This window comes from Phalangium opilio, unplaced genomic scaffold (assembly GCF_054372755.1).
Source record: "Phalangium opilio isolate 3A_F unplaced genomic scaffold, DU_Popi_V2 ptg000089l_1, whole genome shotgun sequence".
Taxonomy (NCBI): Eukaryota; Metazoa; Arthropoda; class Arachnida; order Opiliones; family Phalangiidae; genus Phalangium; species Phalangium opilio.
Genome location: NW_028324194.1, coordinates 5946891 through 5965765, shown reverse-complemented (window position 1 = coordinate 5965765; position 18875 = coordinate 5946891). Strand labels below are relative to the sequence as shown.

The following is an 18875-nucleotide window of genomic DNA, read 5'->3' as shown; positions in this document are numbered from 1 at the left end:
AAATCCCATGTTATCTCTATGGAACAATATAGTATTTTTCACCAAATGTCTGATTAATTTTATGGATTCTAAAACCACCCTTAACAACTTTTTTCATTATAGAATTAACTATTAGTTGGATCTCTTTGAAATTTTAACCACTTAATTAGGGCCCAAATTTTAGTTCACTGGCAAAATTTCAAAGCAGCAAACACAATACGAAAAAAGTTACGGCCAATCAAAGAACCCTCCTTTAGCATTAGAGGCAGTATCAAGTCTTATCTAAGAGAGCGACCGCTCTCCTAGAATTAGAACTCAATGGTTATTTAACTATTTTACACCAAGTGACCAAGGCTTAAAATTGGCGACGTAGCACACTCCCTCTTCCCACTACCTTAACCTGATTGGCTGAAGTGGTTTTTCGCCGAGCGTTTATAGAACAGTCGCTTTGGGACTCTTTAGGGCGATTTTAACGGCGGATAGAAGAAAATTCGCTCATTTTATTCGCGGGTATCAAGTCGCGTGGCGAAAGGTTTTTTCGCCAAGTGAGAACCGGCCTTTACACTGAGTTTTCATTGGGCGATTTCCAAGCGTTTTTCGCAACGAAAAATGCCCAGTGAAAACCAAGCACAATGGTGCTCCACGCGGAAGACCATTTATTTTCGTGCATGGTTCTGCGTAATAGTTAGGCTGCCACGGGATTTAATAGCGCAATCTTTAATAAAACAGTGAGTGAAACTTTGTGATAATATAGTTTTTGTAAATAGATAGTGTAACCTCCCGTAATAATCAAGGGACCTCCTGGGTTTCTACTCCAGGGGTGTACGGTTACATAGAGGATTAACACACAGCGTTACCTCTGACCTTTCCCCGTACTATATAAGCATCGTCTGCTTATGACATTAAGTCAGTTCTCCTTTACTACTAAGATGTAGTAGTCGCTCGAGTGAAGGGCTTTGCCCTAGGATTGGACTTCATCCTTATTATCAGTAATTATTATAAGGTCTTTATTTGTATAATGCAAGTGGCATTTAATTATTATTTAATTAATTAGTTAGTTTAATAAAGTATGATTGAACCTAAGGAAACGTAGTAGTTATTCTTAGTTATAGCCAAGGCTTTTATGGCCACGTGCAAATGGGGCGAGTTTATAAATCTCGTAAGCGTGGTTACAATAGATTAAATTTTAGGCAAATTACTATTTTTATTAATGAGTGATTAAATATGCCTAAAGTGATATGAACACTTACTGACTTATATATATATACATGTATAGCGAAGTAAGGCCCTTTACGATTACCAGGGTACCAACACTAAAGACAATTTCTAGTTAAAATGAGGTTTCCAAGGATTACAAAGTGAAATTTTAAATGAAATGTATATAAAATAAACACAAACAGTAAAATTTATAATATGATTATAATTAACCTATTCAGCAATTCAATGTTCTTTGTGAAGAAAAATTTCAACTCCCACCATTGTGGCTAACACTTCGCAACACGACCATCTAACTTAAAGAACCATGGTAATACTATCTGAGCTTTTATAAAATATCCTACCTGCCATCGGAGAAATTTATTTTTTACCAAAAACTCGAATACTTAGTAGAACGATCATAAGTAATAATTTTACACTACAAAAATTATGCAAATTCATTGGAAACCAAACTAAAAGTAAAATGGATGCATCAACTTAAAAAGAATTCATACTACTCACGTTACATGGCGCTTTTCAATCCAAATTCTTCATCCTTCATTAGTGGGGTGGTTTTCTATTGGTTAAGATCGCGGTATCACCAGAACGTCATTAAATTATAGACAATGTTTCAAAAACTTCAAGTAAAACACACTTTTGATATAAAAAAAATTAACTAAGCCTTGGTACGAAATATCTCCAGATTCCAGTCCAGAACGATGAAAATAAAACGCACTTAATAAAAGTTTCTAACTATCCCGACTAAACGATCTATAGCTGCAAATTTTTAAATCCAATTAAACTAATTTTAACCAGTTTATCCAAAATTTCTTTACGCGGAACCATAAGTTTATAAGATATGTTCCATAAGTATGTCACTACCCATACTTCGTAATGTTAGAGGCTTAATGAGAGCTAGTTCAAGAACGACGTGAGAATTGACTACACTCGGTTTTGCAGTCCATCATCCTCTTTAGTCTGTACTAAGCCTTTGACAGAGCTTCACTAGGCGTCGCTTTACGAGAATCTATGACGTTTCGCCTACGTCACTTCATGACAAGCTCTCATTAACGAGTGACACACTTATGGAACATATCTTATAAACTTATGGCGGAACTAATTGAATGATCTAATTTAATTTTCAAGTATCTTATCTTCAAGGAGCATTTCTTAGAGTTGTGCAATAATCTCACCTCTGGTTTAGTAAAAAATACCTCAAAATAGATAAAAAAATAATAAAACTTAGTTTAATCTATAATAGGAGGGTTTGAAGTACAGCTTATCATCGAGGGGTTAGTCACCTGAATAATCAGGTGTACAAAACCGCAGAAATGGATTACTAGATTTCTAGAATTTTTAGAAAATCATCAGTAATCAAAATCATTCTTGTGAGTAATCCGAAATCTCCCATAATCACTGGAAATCACGTAAAATCTTGAGAAAAATCGGAAATAATCACGTGATTTACTAGCAATAATTTGAAATCACCTCGGTGATTACACCTTTCACGAAATAATCACGCATAATCTATCGAGGAATTTGAAAATCCAAAATAAAAGTAGCAATCAGTTGAAATAGAAATAATCACCGCATTCATCGAAATTCACGACACTCACCAAAAAATCAGCGGAATTCATTGGAATTAAAACAGGATTCAAAAGTAATCTGCAGCAATCACGGGAAATCAGTGTAAAGATTAGAGAAATCAACCAAAATAATCGTAACCACAGAAATCAAGGAATTCAGAAATCGGTAATCAGGTGTTCAATCTTTTGGCGAATGACTAGCCCCTCGCTTATAATCGTCAGATAAATGGCAAAGGCATAACCGAGGGGTCGGTCATTCATGAAATCTCGTACGCTACCCGCGAAATCCAACTTAAGAAATCCGAAATCAATGCTGATTTCGAAATCCCATAAAAAATCCGAAATCAGTAACGAAATCACAAAATCAGTAAAGAAATCACAAAATCAGTAAAGGTATCATAAAATCGGTAAAGAAATCACAAAATCAACAATGAAATCACAAAATCAACATAGAAATCGCGAAATCCATCACGAAATCCAAAAATCGAAAGAAATCACGGGGAAATTTGCAAAATCCGCCAACATCCGTTGGATTTTATCTAATTTTGAATGAAATCAAATTGGATTTCGAAATGCCGTACAGTTTTTCGAAAACGTCCGAGCCCTCGGGCATAACCCAATTGAAAAGAATTTTGATAGAAAATTAATTATTACCAAGGGAAGATAAAAGAATTGCACTATGGCTTGATGTGATTAGAGATTCAATTTGCCGGAAATGTCCGAGAATAGCAAAGAACTGCAAACACGAGTGTCGTATGGTGTTTGTGGTTATGTTTCTTCTATAACATAAATTGATAATCTATCATTAAGTTTCTATGTCTTAATTGTATCTATCCCATTAGACTTAACCAGTCTCACTCTGATAATAAATTATACGAGACGCAACCACCGTGAAGGCCTTCCCTTAGTGCACTCTCAGTATATGACACGCGAGAGGTTATTATATTCATGACTTAAAGGGTCTGTAAAAACGTCGGCGAACCGTTTAATTTTTTATTTATTAAGAGTAGTTATTGACGTGACAGAAGGGAGGGGGGAAGAAAAACTAAAATCTTGCCTTATCCGGCTGTCTTGAGAAAACTTTTTAACTTGGCTTTAGAGCTTGAAGGAGAGAGGGATGGAGTGGTAACCCCCCCTTACCTTGCCCCTTCTACGGCACCAAAGTCCTTTCAGCATCCTCAGAGTTCAGGTAGGGTTGTACAGTACGAAATTATTAAGGACGCCCACTCTGCCTTCATACATTTACAATGGCGGTAGGGTAGAGGCATGCGCGAGGTACTGTACGGGCCAGGTTTCGAAAACTTGAACTTTATCTGAACTTCTCAACTAAACCTTTCAGTCAAAAAAGGCCGCTTTGTAATCGATAACATTCTCAGGAATTATTATTTCATCAGGCTCAATAGGTACTTGCACTGATGACTATGCTAACCAGTGGAAAGATTGCCACAAGAAATGCAGAAAGCTACATTATAAGCTTGCCGGAGATTGCACTAAAGGGCGAGAGAAAGGAAAAGAAAGATGCGTGTGTTTCCACGCCGACATTGGCTTTTGCAGCCCAGTGGATGTTAACAATGGAGACGTGTGTCGAAAAAAAGGCGGCTATTTTACCAAACCAAAACTTGGCCAGTTATCAGATCTGGGTTGCAGGAGTAACCTCGTGAGATTTCCCGGCGATGTTGCCTGCACAGCAGTACTAAAGAGTATTACAATTTTCTTATTAAAGGATCGGTAAAGAAGTCGGCGGACTATTGAACCTATATTTTTTTTATTTTAAAAAAAGCACCCCCGTCCCACAATTATTGACGTCAGCAGCTTAATGTGAAACGCGTGGTTGTAAAGCGGTTACTCATATTCGGTTAATCTCTCTTGTGATTGGTTGTGAGCCGCCCCGCTCAGTCGTTTCCCCAGTCTCCACACCCGAGAGTTCGAGTACCCCCGCTGCGTTTGCTAGAACCGTATACCGTAGCAATAGCAAAGACTCTGTGATTGGTCCAATTGTATCACCTGTCAAATTAAGCTGAACAACACTAAATTAGGAAAATGCCTTAACAGTATTTTCCTGGAATGAAGGAAAGACTTTCGTTTTACTTTCCCACCAGGGGGGTTTTGACGTCAATAAGGACTTTTTCAGAATAAAAAAAGCATATACGACGGTCCGCCCACAACTTTACAGAACCTTTATTTTTTCTCAATAGTTTGGTATCGAAAAATAATGAAGCAACACTTTTGAACCTGCTATGGATAGTATCAGAAGTGGTATGATACTAGAAGTATTGAGCTAACCAAATTCTTCACTCGGCATTAGTGAAAAGACTTGATAAAACACAAACGGTTGGCCCTCTAGTGGCGGTTTCAGAATTTTCCCTCCAAAACGTGAGACGCTCGCGGTGGTAGACGGCCGAACTAGATTCAAGGAGCCGGGTCCGTGTTCTGCGGCTTTAGGTTGAGGGGAAGGGGGCAGGAAATGTTTTTGGAACTCGACCAATTTTTTTCTCAGTAGTGTAGGCGCGATGGAAGCGGCATAAAATCCTCAAATTTGTTCACTAGTGCCAGGATCTATTACCAATGCTAGAGCCCTTCACTTCTAGTCTCATACCACTTCTGATAGTATGTATCGTAGTAAAAACAGTTTTAAGTCAATAGTGTACGTGCTTTTCTATTTTTCGACTGGCCAAGTAATCCGATGCAAAATAACCCAGTCGAAAATATTTTGTGTTAGGTTTTATTTCTTCTAAATAAAATCGGTCGAATAAACCAACTTACCAAGCGTATTAGGGTAGCGTCTTTAGACCAAAAACGCGCAATAACCGAGGTTCCAATATCTTGAATGTAGGGGGGATATGGTATCGGTACCGATACTCGGGGTTTACCGATAGTATCGGATCGGTTAGTCTGGAGGATAGCTGAAATAATCGTGCACTTTTTCAAGAAAGCATGAAACTTGGTATAAAGTTAGTTTGAAGTATATGAAGTCAATTAAAGATTGGAGGCATTCCGTATCTCTGTTGTGACAGCCGTGACAAGCCGTCAAAGCGGCCGTGAAAGTGTAAACTCACCTAACATCATTTTAGGTAGCACCCCTCGAGATACGCCGCCTTCGAGCTATAGAGAAAATGTAGGGGTCGTGTATAAAGCGAAAATCTCTCCGAATCGTAGGGGCTCAGTTAGGAATGAAAGAAATTTTCAATAAAAAATCAAACCACGCGCTACAAAATGAAAAAATAATTTAATTCTTAACTGCTATTACTGAACATTTTAAGATAACAATTTGGCAACATAATTAAAGGCATAATTTCGCGTAAGCACAACTCTAGTAACACCTGTTACTATTATTAATAAAAATATTTAACCATAAATATTATTAGAGTTGTAAACCATTTTTTTAATCATTCATGTGTAAAACCCTCTATGGTTTAAATGTAATATCCAAAATTTATAAACAAATTATGTTTAAAGATAGCGAAGTCTTTAGCTCTTTCAATTATTAGCGCTTCACATCTCTAGGCACCCTCCACATTTACAAAGCGCAGTGCACGGTAGATTCGCTTTCTGACATTTACAATTACCACGACAGCCTTTGACGCAACCGCACTTAATAATTTCTCTGCACACATCACCTGCTGGCGGCAAGGTCATCCAACAAGGTTCATACTCAAATAACCCATTTAGGCTTTTTATTTTGTTCCATCCGAAGCTAGATGGGTCCGGTAAATTTGGCTTTTTGATAAGTGCCTGCCCCCAAATATGGCCCGCTTGGTAAGCTACGCGTAATAAATGTTGCAACAGTGCGTCTTCAGTTGGTGGAATTAGTTCGATGTCACGGTTTTTATGAGAAAAAAGACTTTGTCTAGCTTTATTTACCGTCTCGTCAGAACTGCATCTGTCGTACATTAGCACCACAAATCTCTCAATGACAGGTAGAATTTCACGAATAGAGGAGTAAGATGGGCACGATCCTAATATTTTTAATGCTCGAGTTACTTCATCGAACGCTTTCCACGTAGACCAAGCTGTTTTCTTCCCTTTACCATTAAAACACGAGGTTGTATCGCATCCAGTCAGCGCGTGGAAAGACGGTAAAGCTGCGCACTTGTCTTCACCCAATTTTAATGCTATGCTAGTTGCATCTATGAGACGGAAGTCTTTGCCTGTTCCGAATGCGACTACCAAACGATCGCAACAAATCTTATTTGAAAGACTTATACCGAGAGCCACGACATCTGTGTCAACAGTCCTAATCAGAATTGATTTAAATCCCTGATTTGCGCCGTGTAACGCGTGTAGGAACATCCTGGTGTCCGCTTCTTCATGAGTGCAGGGTGAAATCGATTCTAGATTTACTTGAGCGGAACAAAGAACCTCATGGCCTTTCGTAATGTAAACAGCTCCGGGATACTGAGATCCGAGCGCCTGAGTACTCAAGAAGCTAAATAGTTCTTTTTTGTTTTCATCTTCCCTTAGAAACGCTTGCCAATTTTTTGGCAAGTCTTTGCGCTCTTCGACTCGTATCCTCATACTGTTTCCGCGCCTTTTTCTTGTGGCTGCTTTAAGACTACCATCAATGTATACATCGAATACCACATCTACGCGACGTATGCAGCCAGTGAACTGCGCAGCTATGTATTTGGAAAAGACCACAGCATAGTCGGAAAACGTTCGTGCCCTTCCTGGCTTTATCATATTCACGATTGCCGCACCATCAATAATAACCATGTCTGGTTCATGTGTTGAATACGTCTCACGTTCATCTGTTAAAACGCCTTCAATGCAAGAAAGTAAATCGCTTTTGTTACCGAATCTCATCATGCCGTTAATAGATAACGAGGACGGAAAAGCTTGGTTTTCGTGTTGGAAAAACGTGTCTAAATCGCCCGATCGTATTTGGGACGCTATATAAAGCCTTGAAAATAAATTTCGGTCGCTCTTTACAGCAGACAGTTGAAGTTGATTCTTTGACTTCTCTTTATCTGGAGGTCTGCAGAAAAGTGGGAATTTGTTTTTCTTCAAAACGTCATTTATTTCTGTAGTGCATTCTACAAGACGTCTTTGAAATAGTTCCTTGGATAGTGATTGCCCAACTTCTTTTATGTTTTTGAGAGAAATCGCCGTTCTTTTGTCCAAAATTTGTCTTGAATCTAAAACAAGTAACTCTTCACTGTAATCAGAAAAAGGATTTCCGAATTCATCCATGACGGAAACCAGTGACTTTACGCGTTCCAAAAATTTCCTCTGAAAACTTCTAGTATCCTCGTGATGGTGAGCGTTATACGAACTGCTTCCAGTTTCAATGATATTAAGAAATTGTTCAACTAATCGACAAATTTCTGGCCCAGCTACCATCCACCTCAACAGTGATTCGGGCTTTTCTGTAAGCCCGATGGCTCCTCCTTCGCCCTTGATGGACGCGTTATTCTGCTCATGCGCCTCGTCCAGTGGCATACTTGAAAATGGCCTCCCTGTTTTGTTAACTGTGAATTTTCCCTTGCAAAACTCATCAAATAATTTTGGATGCCTATCTCGAAGTGAAACCATATCTCTCAAGTGAATGGAAACAACCCTAGCATAATTCGGATGATCGAGAGCGTGAAAGAGCCATTGAATTTCTTTTAGTGTCTCAATGTAGAGAAGGAAGTCACCCTCGTGGACAGCTCTATCCCATGCTAGAAATCCAAGCTCGCTTTTCAAAACCCTAGTAGCACTGCCGACGTAGGGCCTACATGGTCGGCTTTGTGTGTTACCGACGAGTTGGTAAAACGTCAGTAATAAGTCGGGAAAGTAATGGTTTGAGAGTCGAAATGTCCGCCTGGAGGGACGACGGCCCGCCGGTTTTCCTACTGTTTTGAGGCTACTATAAAACGACTGTTGGCCGACTATATGTCGGCGTCATTATGCCTACCTAAAGCCGCGCTCAATCCGACGATTTCGCGGCTTTTTAGTATAGGAACGGTAAATCGTCGGTAAAGGGCTGGTAGAGTAAGGGTTTGAGAGTCGAAATGTCCGCCCGGCGGGACGACGGCCCGCCGGTTTTCCGATTGTTATGAGGCGACTATAAAACGACTGTTGGCCGACTGTATGTCGGCGTCATTATGCATACCTAAAGCCGCGCTCAATCTGACGATTTCGCGGCTTTTTAGTATAGGAACGGTAAATCGTCGGTAAAGGGCAGGTTGAGTAAGGGTTTCAGAATCGAAATGTCCGCCCGGGGGGACGATGGCCCACTGGTTTACCGACTGTTACGACACGAATGAAATACGACCCTCATCCAACACGTTTGACAGTCGACTAAACCGCCTGTCAGCAAGAGGTCCGACGCTTTTGCGACGATCAAACCTTAACTCGAGGCCCGACGGTTTGTCAACGATCAAGCCTTAACTCGAGGCTTCATTCGCTTCATTCGCTTATAGTAAAGAATACTGATACCTAGTATTGAAATTTCTTTAATACATTTTCAACGAAAATCACTTTAGAATTTGTACTTTGAATATTTCAAGTAACATACAGGTTAAGCATCAATTATAACAATTTCAAATATTAAACAATGTATTCGATATTACACGACTAGTCTAATGGAAATATTAGCTGCCTAGCTAATTGGTTTCAACAAAAAGTAAAATTTTTCAGGGCGAGTATAATATTTACATCAATTGAAGCATTTATTAATATTCATTGTTAATATCTTCGATGTGGCCAGTTACTATCTCTTAAATACAAAAATCTTAATGAAAAATATTATTATACGCTTCCAGATTTTTTTAAGGAAAAAGAAAAACATACAATTCTAAAGGGTATTATTTAACACATTTTTCTCTTAAAATGTTTGAAACCGCATAAAAATTCTGTAACTAAAACAAATTGAGATCTATTTTGGAATTCAGTATTATTTTCACAACCAAAAATAAGGTTTTTGAACTCCAAGCTCCCCAAAACACTTGCTTCTTTTATATTCAAACAAAGAAACTGAAGGTAGACATAAACGTTTAAGTTTTGGTTTCACTTTATAGGGGTGTGGTTCCCAGCAGATGAGAAGCTAGGTAAAAAGCAAAGGCTTAAGCATAAAACTGGCTCTAAGAGGTAGATTAATTGATAATTCAATAACAAAATTCAAACCTTAAGTGACAAACGAAGACGTTTCTAGTTTATATAGTGTGACAAAGAACCTTAGCGATGAAATTGAAAGTTAGCAAGCCAAGAACTAATCATTTTCGACCACAAAAATCTCGTTTAAACATTCTAACGACTCAGCAGCGTCAGAGATACTGGAAAGGCTGACTTTTTTTTTTTACCACCTACTAACACTAGTGTTTAGCCGTTAGGCCTTTAGCACCAGGAAGAATTGAGCGGGAGACCCTACGCGGCCCAGCACTGACGGGGGCCGCTAGGTCGTATGTGTATAAGCAGGGAAGGAATGAGGTTTACTTGGGAGGTGACGGAAGATGGAATTGGGGTAAGTCACCTCCGGCGGACACGGGACAGCCGGCACCTATAGGGTAGGATCGCCGACATGTGTCGTATTCCCTCAAACTTTGCCGCCCAGAAGCTTGGCTTACAGGAGTGCGCCACACTCCCGGCAAAGGCTGACTTGCTTAAGCTTTCGCCCTAGCAGCGCCCTCTTCGATGATGACGTGCATGGCGTTACCTTAGTTACGCCAATAGAACAGAGGCGTGTCACCTGACCCGAGAAATTACAGGAGGGAAAATTCAAACTAGAAAATCAGATGTGTTTTCTTGCTTTGCAGTTTTTTGTAAGGTTAAGTTTCTAGTGTTGCCAAAAATAAAGTATTATCAACTTCTGATTGTGGGTCGAGATATAGTATAAGTTAAATATATAACAAAAATATTTTGGTGGCATATGCGGAATAGTAAAACTCAAAAAAAAAACCGTCCCACGGAAAAAGAAGGCCTACCAACAACTTCGTTTTTCATTTTACTCTTTTTAAACGTGACAATACCGACTAGCGGGAAGGAGTTGGTAATCAATTGGCAAAAATGGGTTACATGTTTAGGACGGTAGGCAAGCCTACTTCAAACCACCACAGTTCCAACTGTCGGATAAATGTCGGTTACTAAACGGCCTAAGAATAACGTTGCTTTTAATTTTACTCTTCTTAATCGTCACAATACCGACTAGCGCGAGGGAGTTGGTAATCAATTGGCAAAAAATGTGTTGGAATTTTCTTGACGATAGGCAAGCCTACTTTAAACCATCTCAGTTCCAACTGTCGGATAAATGTCGGTTACTAAACGGCCTAAGCATAACTTTGCTTTTAATTTTACTCTTCTTAAACGTCACAATACCGACTAGCGCGAAAGAGTCGGTAATCAATTGGCAAAAAATAAGTTGGAATTTTCTAGACGGTAGGCAAGCCTACTTTAAACCATCTGAGTTCCAACTGCCAGACAGATGTCGGCATTACCAACTAAAAGAAGTAGTCGGCTCCATGAGTCGGAAAAGTGTCGGAATAAGCACGGTACAGCCGACTGGACCGTAAACCGACTATTCGACCTTTAACCGACTATTATGCGGAAGGCTTGTGCTACTGGGGAATAAGCTGCCAGAAATTAAACTGTGGACTAGCATCCTCTCGACGAATGCACCACTCTTCAAATGAGCACCCGACTCCGGCGTTTTTGAACGCCTCATTTCTAAGCTTGTAAAGAGCGCAAGCGGTGATCTGGTGTGCTCGGCAGGTTTTCTTCACGTGAGATGCTTTTAAGAAAGACTGAGCTGTTCCAGCTGAAGAAATATTTGCTTGTTCGAGCGCTGATGTCCACCCACTTCCGCTCAAAAGATCACCAAGAGCTTTAAGTAAAGTCATTTTTATATGAAGGCCACCAAGCATGACGACAAATGAGTCTTCTCCATATTCTTCAGGCCATCGCCACTGTATTTCTTTGGCTAATTTGAAAAGTGGCTGGTCACAAGCAATGACTGGCACCTGACCTGGGTTCAAAATTTCCGTCGCTTGTTTTACCAAATTCATTGTATGGCGTATCATTGCTACTGATTTTGAATCGTCTTGAAACAAAGGTAGTATAGCCGTCTTTGCCACAGGGTGTTTAGAGTGGTCTAGAGTTGGTCTTTTATTTGTATGATATGCTGCCCATGAGACGTGAATATGGGTCTTTTGGCTCTCGTCAATTGCTCTTGCAACGTGTTCACACCATTTTATTTCTTCTTCCAGCGTTTTGTTGACCAAATGAATGTTGGTGTTAAATTTGCCAGCTAGGTCGGGAATAATTGGAATGGCCGGGGTTTTTTTAATAGCGGAAATTGGCGGTACATCCGTGTAAATCATTGGTAGAGGGTCAATTCTTTTCCCTCTTCTTTCATAAGGCAAACGAATTTGTTCTGTGCCAACATTTCCATGTTCAGGGTGTTGAAAAAGGGAGATGCCGGTTCCGTGAAATGATGTTAGGGTGCTAGTAGCAGTGGGATTGTGGTCAATATTATCAACGGCCGAGGTTGTAAAAACTCCAATGTTTAAGGATTGAGGACATACGGTCCCAATGTTTTTATAATGTCTCACAGCTAAGTTTCCAAGATCAGCGGAGCACCCGAGAACACGATCATAGGAAACGGAAAGTCCTAATCTGTAGAGAGTATCTACGACATCTTTAGATCTGGTTTTTGAATGAATCATTGTGCCCAGGAAAAGTGGAAGAGGAGTTTCATTTTGTTCACTGTGTCTTAAAATATTCGATGTGGTCGGTGAACTTCTGCGGCTCGAACACGTGTTGAAGACAATTAATTGTGATATTGAAAGACATGATTGCGAAAAATAGTTGGCTTGAGTCTCTATGTTAGATCCACGGAGAATCATGGTGATAAGTGTTGTAACTGAATTTGGTACAGACTTGGATTGACAATTTACGGCAAATTCTCCTTGGAATGGCGTGGTTGAGTGTTTAAAAATATCTTTTCTTACAATGCTTGCGGCGCGTGATAAGATTATAGTCTCATTTTCATTGTTAAGAATACAGGCCGATTTTAGCGACTTCCCAATGTTTTCATTAGAGGATAGTAAAATTTCTCTACCATCTCGGTGGGCTTCAAGTCCGGGAAAAAATCTAAGGATTTGGTTTTTCAGCCTCGTTGAATGAATGTCTGAGCTCCCACCTAATTGTCTAACCCGAGCATCAATTAGTTTCTTCAGTTTACTTAAAGGACACCTCCAGTAAAAAAACGTTTATATTGAATATGGTGTAAAAACGCTTAAAACATCGAGAAAAAATATTTAAAAAAATTAAATATGATTAGTTATTTAGTTATTGTCAATTAAAACTCAAAAATGTAGCAGATGACAAAACAATCGGATAGTCTAAGTCACGTGACTTTTAGGGAGATCGGCGCGCTGACGTCAGAGGAGTGGATCCTGCTGGCTGCCGCCAGACTCTATATAGGTTTAGGCCTAAGTCATCCCCAGCTATTCATGTTGGAAAATTTGCAGTGAAAATAAGAAATTTTAAATAAAATGACGAATATTGTACAACCATATCGATTTGAGCCAGAAGGTAATAGTACTGATAGCAGTGAATCAGTAAGTGACTTAGGTCAAAATGAGGAAAATAATGATTCTGAACAATCAGATGACTCTATTTTTGGTGGTCGCAGAGAAAACTTAGACACCTGGTACGTTTTGTAAAATACTTTATTATCTACCAACTTTAAAAATTCTTAATTTTTAAATAATAATAATAAGTCCTGCTACTTCATGGATTTCAATAGCTTATTCAAACTAAAAGTCTTAAAAATTCATTCCGTGAAGTAGCAGGACATTATTATCATTATTTAAAAATTAACATTTAAATCACCATGGAGCGGAATTTTAATATAATTAAAAATTATTAGGTGTAGTTGTCATTATTGCCAGGTAATGGAAACAGAAGATGAATGTGTTTGTTGCCGAGAGCAATTAAGGGTAAGAAATAAAGCAAACGATAGCGAAAGCGGATGCATAACTCTTCATCCGGAGTTTCCTGGAGTTTGCTTAAACCCAGGGGTGTTGAGGGCGGTGTGGGGGCCTTATACACGAAGAGAATTTAGGCAAAGAGTTAATCAAAACGTTGAAGATCCCAATATGTAAGTAATGTCAAAAATGATTACCAAATTAAACGTAGGTGAAATGGATTTGAACTTTAGTTAAAAAAAGTGACCACAAGTTTAACGTACGTAAGTTATTTATAGGAAATTTAGATATACAGCCTATAGGATGTTCATAGGATTTATTTATGAGCATGACTTGGGAAGGAGAAATAGGGCGGTTATTCCAGCATGTGTTGTAAAATCAATTAGAGAAAGATTTCCAAGTCCGAACAATGTATATAGAGGCTTTTTGTACAATTAAATTCTTTAATAAAAATATGATTCAAGTTAAATTTCTTAGTGATTAAATCTGCTTTCATGTTTTTTAATCATATCTTCCTTGTTGGGTTTTTCAAAGGAATGAGCAAGGGGTGGAGGTATTACTGATTTCTCTAAATTTTTAGCTGCTTCATCGTAAGTTTTGTAAACCTCTCTCATATGTAATACTTCTTCAAATAATTTCTGAACATAATCTAAATATATTATTAAGATTAAATTAAAATTATTAATACTCCATATTATGGAATGTTTGTCAATATTACTGTAAGTTGATTCTTCCTTCTTGAAGGACAAGACAGCTTCACCCTTTTTTGCTTTAGGGAATTTAATTGAACATTGAACTTCATCCTCATTATATTTTAAACCCTTTTGGCAGTTTTCATTGTGGTGCATTGCAGCTAGTGCAATTCTAAAATAATTTCATGAAGCTTTTTAGAGAACTTTGCTTAAAATTATCATAAGGTAAGCGTGTATAAATTATAAAGTAAACGTTTAAGAGTTTGTCAACCTTGACTGCATGCCCTCATAGAAAAAATGAGTGTTCTTGGGGGCAAAATGTAAAATGGTCGAATGAAATCCTTCCAAAGCACTTGTTTCACCGCTACCAGACATCATTGCAACATCTTTTAGGAATAACTTATTTTCAACAATTTGAGAAACTTTAAGATGAGGCAAAGTGCCTATATGGGAGATTTAAACATTGAAAAAGTTATATTTTAAATATTAAGTATACAAATTAGCAGGGCCAGATTAAGCGATTTTGCACCTAGGGCCGAGATAATATGCGCCTTCTCAAGCCAGGGAAGCATAGGAACAGCAAATATTGCTAGAGGAATAGTTTAACTCAATGCGCCCTCAGCAAGCCTTGGGCTCAGGACCCAGTGCCCCCTTAATCCGGGCCCATAAATGAATAATAAACGTTTACCCGTTTTAATCCAGGTTTTCTTCCTTTTTCTCAAAGCTCTCCTAGTAATAGGTGGGTGGATGCATTCTGGAAACAGTTCCCCTGGGTGGTTTTTGTGAATATTTGATATATGATTGGGAAGACTCAACCATTTGTCAACTTTCTCTTGATTAGTTACACTAGATGAGGCGCAAAAATACAAGTGATTTGATATACTGCGTGCCCAGTTTTGAATATTTTCACATCCTTCTACGAGTGACGCTTTGGCTAATTTTTTATTCACAGCTAACATAAGGACCGCATATAAAAATATATTAATTTTCATTTAAATTTTTTAAATGCTATCTAAAAAATTTATCTCAAACTTCTAGTGTTTCTTACGTTTTACAAGATGCCAAGCGTCAAATTCGTGTACAATTTCTGGTCGTTTTTCTCGTAAATATTTTCTTATTTGAACATGACGATCAGTGACAACTTTTCTGACAGTTATATTGTGGCTATCAAGTAGCGTCATACACCTTTTGAAGCCTTCAAGCTCCATGGCATTAGAATTTTTAACTTCGTTTGACTAATAAATAACAAGATGGACAAGTTTATTAAATATTCTATATATAATGCATTAAGTAAGGCAAACCTGAATTAGTTGAAAAGTTAATATTTTATTGGATTGCATGTCCATAACCGAATAACTTCCATACTTCGCATTGTGCCCTGGAGAATCACATCTTGCGTCCCCACCAATAGCTATTCCATTTTCAGCTCCCGCGCATATTGTCAAATTATAATTTTCTTCCGCTTTCCATAATTTCATTATGGATGGATATAGATAGTACTTTTGCATGGCATAGTATGTCGATAAAGATACAGATGCTATTCTGAGCGACTTAAACATCCTTATTATTGAAGTAGCGTGTTGCCCATTAAATATAATGGCCGCTGAAACCAAGAGATTCAAGATGGGCATCTTTCCATCCATAGGTTGGCTATACCAGGTATGAACGTGTGAATTGACACACCAGCTCTCAATACACACCATGGTGCCCTTCACATATTTTACTTTTGCACTGGCTTTGCAAAAACAAGTTTTGCAAAATGTAAAAAGTTGCATGAGGCTCGTTAGGAAAACTATGAATTTAGATTCCTGATTATGCCACTCCCTTTCTGGTTCTTCATCAGTTTCCTCGCTATTAGGTTAGTTTTAGTTATTTGAAGAGTGGTCAACATTCCATTTAAAATCTTTCACCATGACACTTACTTCTCAGAATCAGACGAAGGAACATAAAAGGACACATTAGGGTCCTCATCTTCTTTAATCTCTTCTTCATCACTTTCAATGTCATTGAGAGCATACTGAGTGCCAATATGAACTTTAAATTTGGATACATCGCATTCAGTGTCTTTGGTTCTACATTTACTTTGAGCTAAGAGTGGTATATAATATATTCAAAATTACTGATGCTAAATTACGAGTGAAAGGTAAAGTTACCTCGACAAAAACATTTCCAAAAAGTCTGACATCCTTTTGATCTGTAACGTCTAGGTGTGTATGTTTTTTTCTTCTTTGGAGAGTGTTTCTGATTTTTCTTTTCAAAATTCAAATCTGCAGTCATTGTAGAACTGTCAATCTAGAACAATGTTTATATGAGGCTATGAGCAACGCTTTCACAAAAATGGTTTCACGTTAATAACCAACCATTTCTATCATTGTCTGAGTTTCAATTTCACGTTTGAAGTCAAAACATTGAATAACTTCATCTCTTTGCAAAGGTTGGAGATTATCATTAGTGTTAACTTGATTTTCAACTTGCGAGTCAGAAGTCGAACCTTCGTTCATGATGGTTAATAATTCCTAACACCCAACATGGAATCATTAATAAAATAATAGTATTTAAATTGGCAAATAGCAAAGTTACTTAAACTCACACTTTGTCTACGACGTTTTACTGCTAATTTCCGTGGGGATTTAGGCTTTTTGGTAAAGCAAAATATGGTTGGAACCGCGTCAGGCTTCAATTTTTTATAAGTCTGACTGCTGCTTGTGAACCCAATTGATTCCAAAAATTGTTCATTTCCGCTTAATTCGAAACAACTACTTTCAAAGTGTTCATGACAGAGCCTTGAATACTTATTTGGAGTAAAATCCTTTCTCCTAAGCTTTATAAGCCACTGCTTCAAAAGTTTTGGGTTTTTCAAGGGAAATTTAAAGAAACTCTTTCCAGGAGATGTTGCAGAATTACAACCAAACGCAACGCAATAAACCATTTTGTTCAATTTCTTAAATTGTTATTAAATATTTTAAATAAAACTTATAATTGAATGCATCTAAAGAGACCCGAAACACAGCAGAGTCTGTCCGATCTGTCGTCTGTAAATGACTACTCTGACGTCACGCATAAGACCTGAAAAAATGAAGACGCGAGCGCCATCTAACTGTTTTTGGGCTCCACGAGCCTTTTTGTTTTTGCTGGAGGAGTCCTTTAACATGAAAACTGTCCGTTGGTTCGACATCGCGTCTTCGAGGGTTGTTTGAATGTAAGAAAATAGTTCAGCAATAGCCGTTTTGTGGGATGGGTCAGAACTATCTTGTTGAATTAATTTGGATTTCTTTTTTCCCGATTATATAGATTTGATAGACAATCCTTGTGGTATTTTGCTTCAGTGGCGATCATGTCCCCATCGCTTAGTTTTGCGATTAGTGACTGATCTTCTAAAGTTAATGCGCAATATCTTACTTTTCGGTCAAGTTCAAAAGTTGTCACTTCATGTAAAGATTTTCCCCGAGATTCGGGCTTGTCGCAGAAAAAGCACATCGGAACGCTGAACCTTGGTATTTTTGCTAAATGGCGCCTTGTAAATACGGTAGTTTCCGAAAATGTTGCGTTACTTTTCCGTTTTTCAGCTCTTCGTAGTTCAGTTTTGTTGAAACGAAGACTGCATGATTTATGGAATTTAGCTCTCTTAGATATTAATGTCTGTTCCAACCCATCTCCCAGGTCAATTGAACTACTTATATCTAAATCGCAGACACCTCTAAACGCTAGCAGGTTTTCGGAAATTGTTCTATAGCCAACTGCTTTAAATCTATTTTCATAATTTCCAGGGCAAGTCAGTTTTTCAGTGGTATTTTTTTGACATAAAAAGCATATTTCCCAGTTTATCTCGGTTTCTTCGTTTCCTTTTAAATTTAGAGAATCGTCTTTCACTAACACGAACTTGTTCATAATTAAGCCGAAGTATAATTTAACTTGGATAAAACTACCATAAGCGATCTTTATGACGGGAACTAAAATCTAATTTTATAAAAGAAAAATTCCGGTAACTTCATAGTGAACCACGCTCTGCACTAAACAACTATGATATGAAGTCCTGATATTTTTGTCATGTAAAGATCACTAAACCCCCGTAAATAACCGAGAAAACCCTAAAAAACCCAGAAAAACATCCATTCTATCACCACAATACGAAAATTTACCATGAAGTTTCAGATCTTTACAACTTAACAAGCGTGAATTAGCAGTGTTGGGATACCGAATTTCTAACTGAGTGCCTGTAGCCTGTACCATAAAAATATTTTTCAATCTTTAAAATGTGAAGAATAATTAAAATGTTCTCAAATTATTACTTAAAAATGTTGACAGTTGTTTATTCTTTGCGAAATCACGACTCTAATTATGTTGCGAAATTATGACTTTATTAATTATGTTGCAAAATTATGACTTTATTAATTATGTTGCAAAATTATGACTTTATTAATTATGTTGCAAAATTATGACTTTAATTATGTTGCGAAATTGTTACTTTAAAATGTTCAATAATTCTAAGAGAGCGGTAGCTCTCTTAGATAAGACTT

At 37.9% G+C, this 18875-nt stretch overlaps 3 protein-coding genes and 1 long non-coding RNA gene across 6 annotated transcripts in view; 1 reads left to right on the top strand and 3 right to left on the bottom strand.

Moving 5' to 3' along the window:
• Positions 1 to 18875, bottom strand: part of LOC149647194 (uncharacterized) — a 56654-nt gene that overhangs the window by 33448 nt on the left and 4331 nt on the right. The window lies entirely within an intron of this gene.
• Positions 9181 to 10010, bottom strand: LOC149647197 (uncharacterized). Its single transcript, XR_016371802.1, has 2 exons — positions 9867 to 10010; positions 9181 to 9786 (listed from the first exon to the last, which is right to left on the bottom strand). It is a non-coding gene; the product is annotated as an uncharacterized LOC149647197 (long non-coding RNA).
• Positions 13232 to 14135, top strand: LOC149647196 (uncharacterized). The gene is made up of 2 exons (XM_089850052.1): positions 13232 to 13389; positions 13609 to 14135. The coding sequence occupies exons 1-2, from the start codon at positions 13232 to 13234 to the stop codon at positions 13841 to 13843; spliced, it is 393 nt and encodes a 130-aa protein (XP_089706178.1). The 3' UTR covers positions 13844 to 14135.
• On the bottom strand, positions 14140 to 17477 carry LOC149647195 (uncharacterized). Of its 2 annotated transcripts, XM_089850051.1 has the most exons (10): positions 16949 to 17473; positions 16719 to 16874; positions 16512 to 16650; positions 16281 to 16446; positions 15660 to 16209; positions 15407 to 15593; positions 15047 to 15310; positions 14630 to 14801; positions 14385 to 14530; positions 14140 to 14315 (listed from the first exon to the last, which is right to left on the bottom strand). In XM_089850051.1, exons 1-10 carry the CDS (start codon positions 17285 to 17287, stop codon positions 14140 to 14142), a joined length of 2295 nt encoding a protein of 764 aa, XP_089706177.1. In that variant the 5' UTR covers positions 17288 to 17473. The 2 variants fall into 2 exon arrangements, with proteins under 2 accessions (XP_089706177.1, XP_089706176.1); XM_089850050.1 differs by having other exon boundaries at positions 14140 to 14530; positions 16949 to 17477.

Coding starts and splice junctions, on each gene's coding strand:
- LOC149647195 (XM_089850050.1), bottom strand. CDS start 17,287: ATGGTTTATTGCGTTGCGTTTGGTTGTAATTCTGCAACATCTCCTGGA. Junction 16,651..16,718: donor CTCAGACAATGATAGAAATG/GTTGGTTATTAA, acceptor ACATTGTTCTAG/ATTGACAGTTCTACAATGAC. Junction 16,210..16,280: donor CCTTCGTCTGATTCTGAGAA/GTAAGTGTCATG, acceptor CTAACCTAATAG/CGAGGAAACTGATGAAGAAC.
- LOC149647196 (XM_089850052.1), top strand. CDS start 13,232: ATGACGAATATTGTACAACCATATCGATTTGAGCCAGAAGGTAATAGT. Junction 13,390..13,608: donor AGAGAAAACTTAGACACCTG/GTACGTTTTGTA, acceptor AAAAATTATTAG/GTGTAGTTGTCATTATTGCC.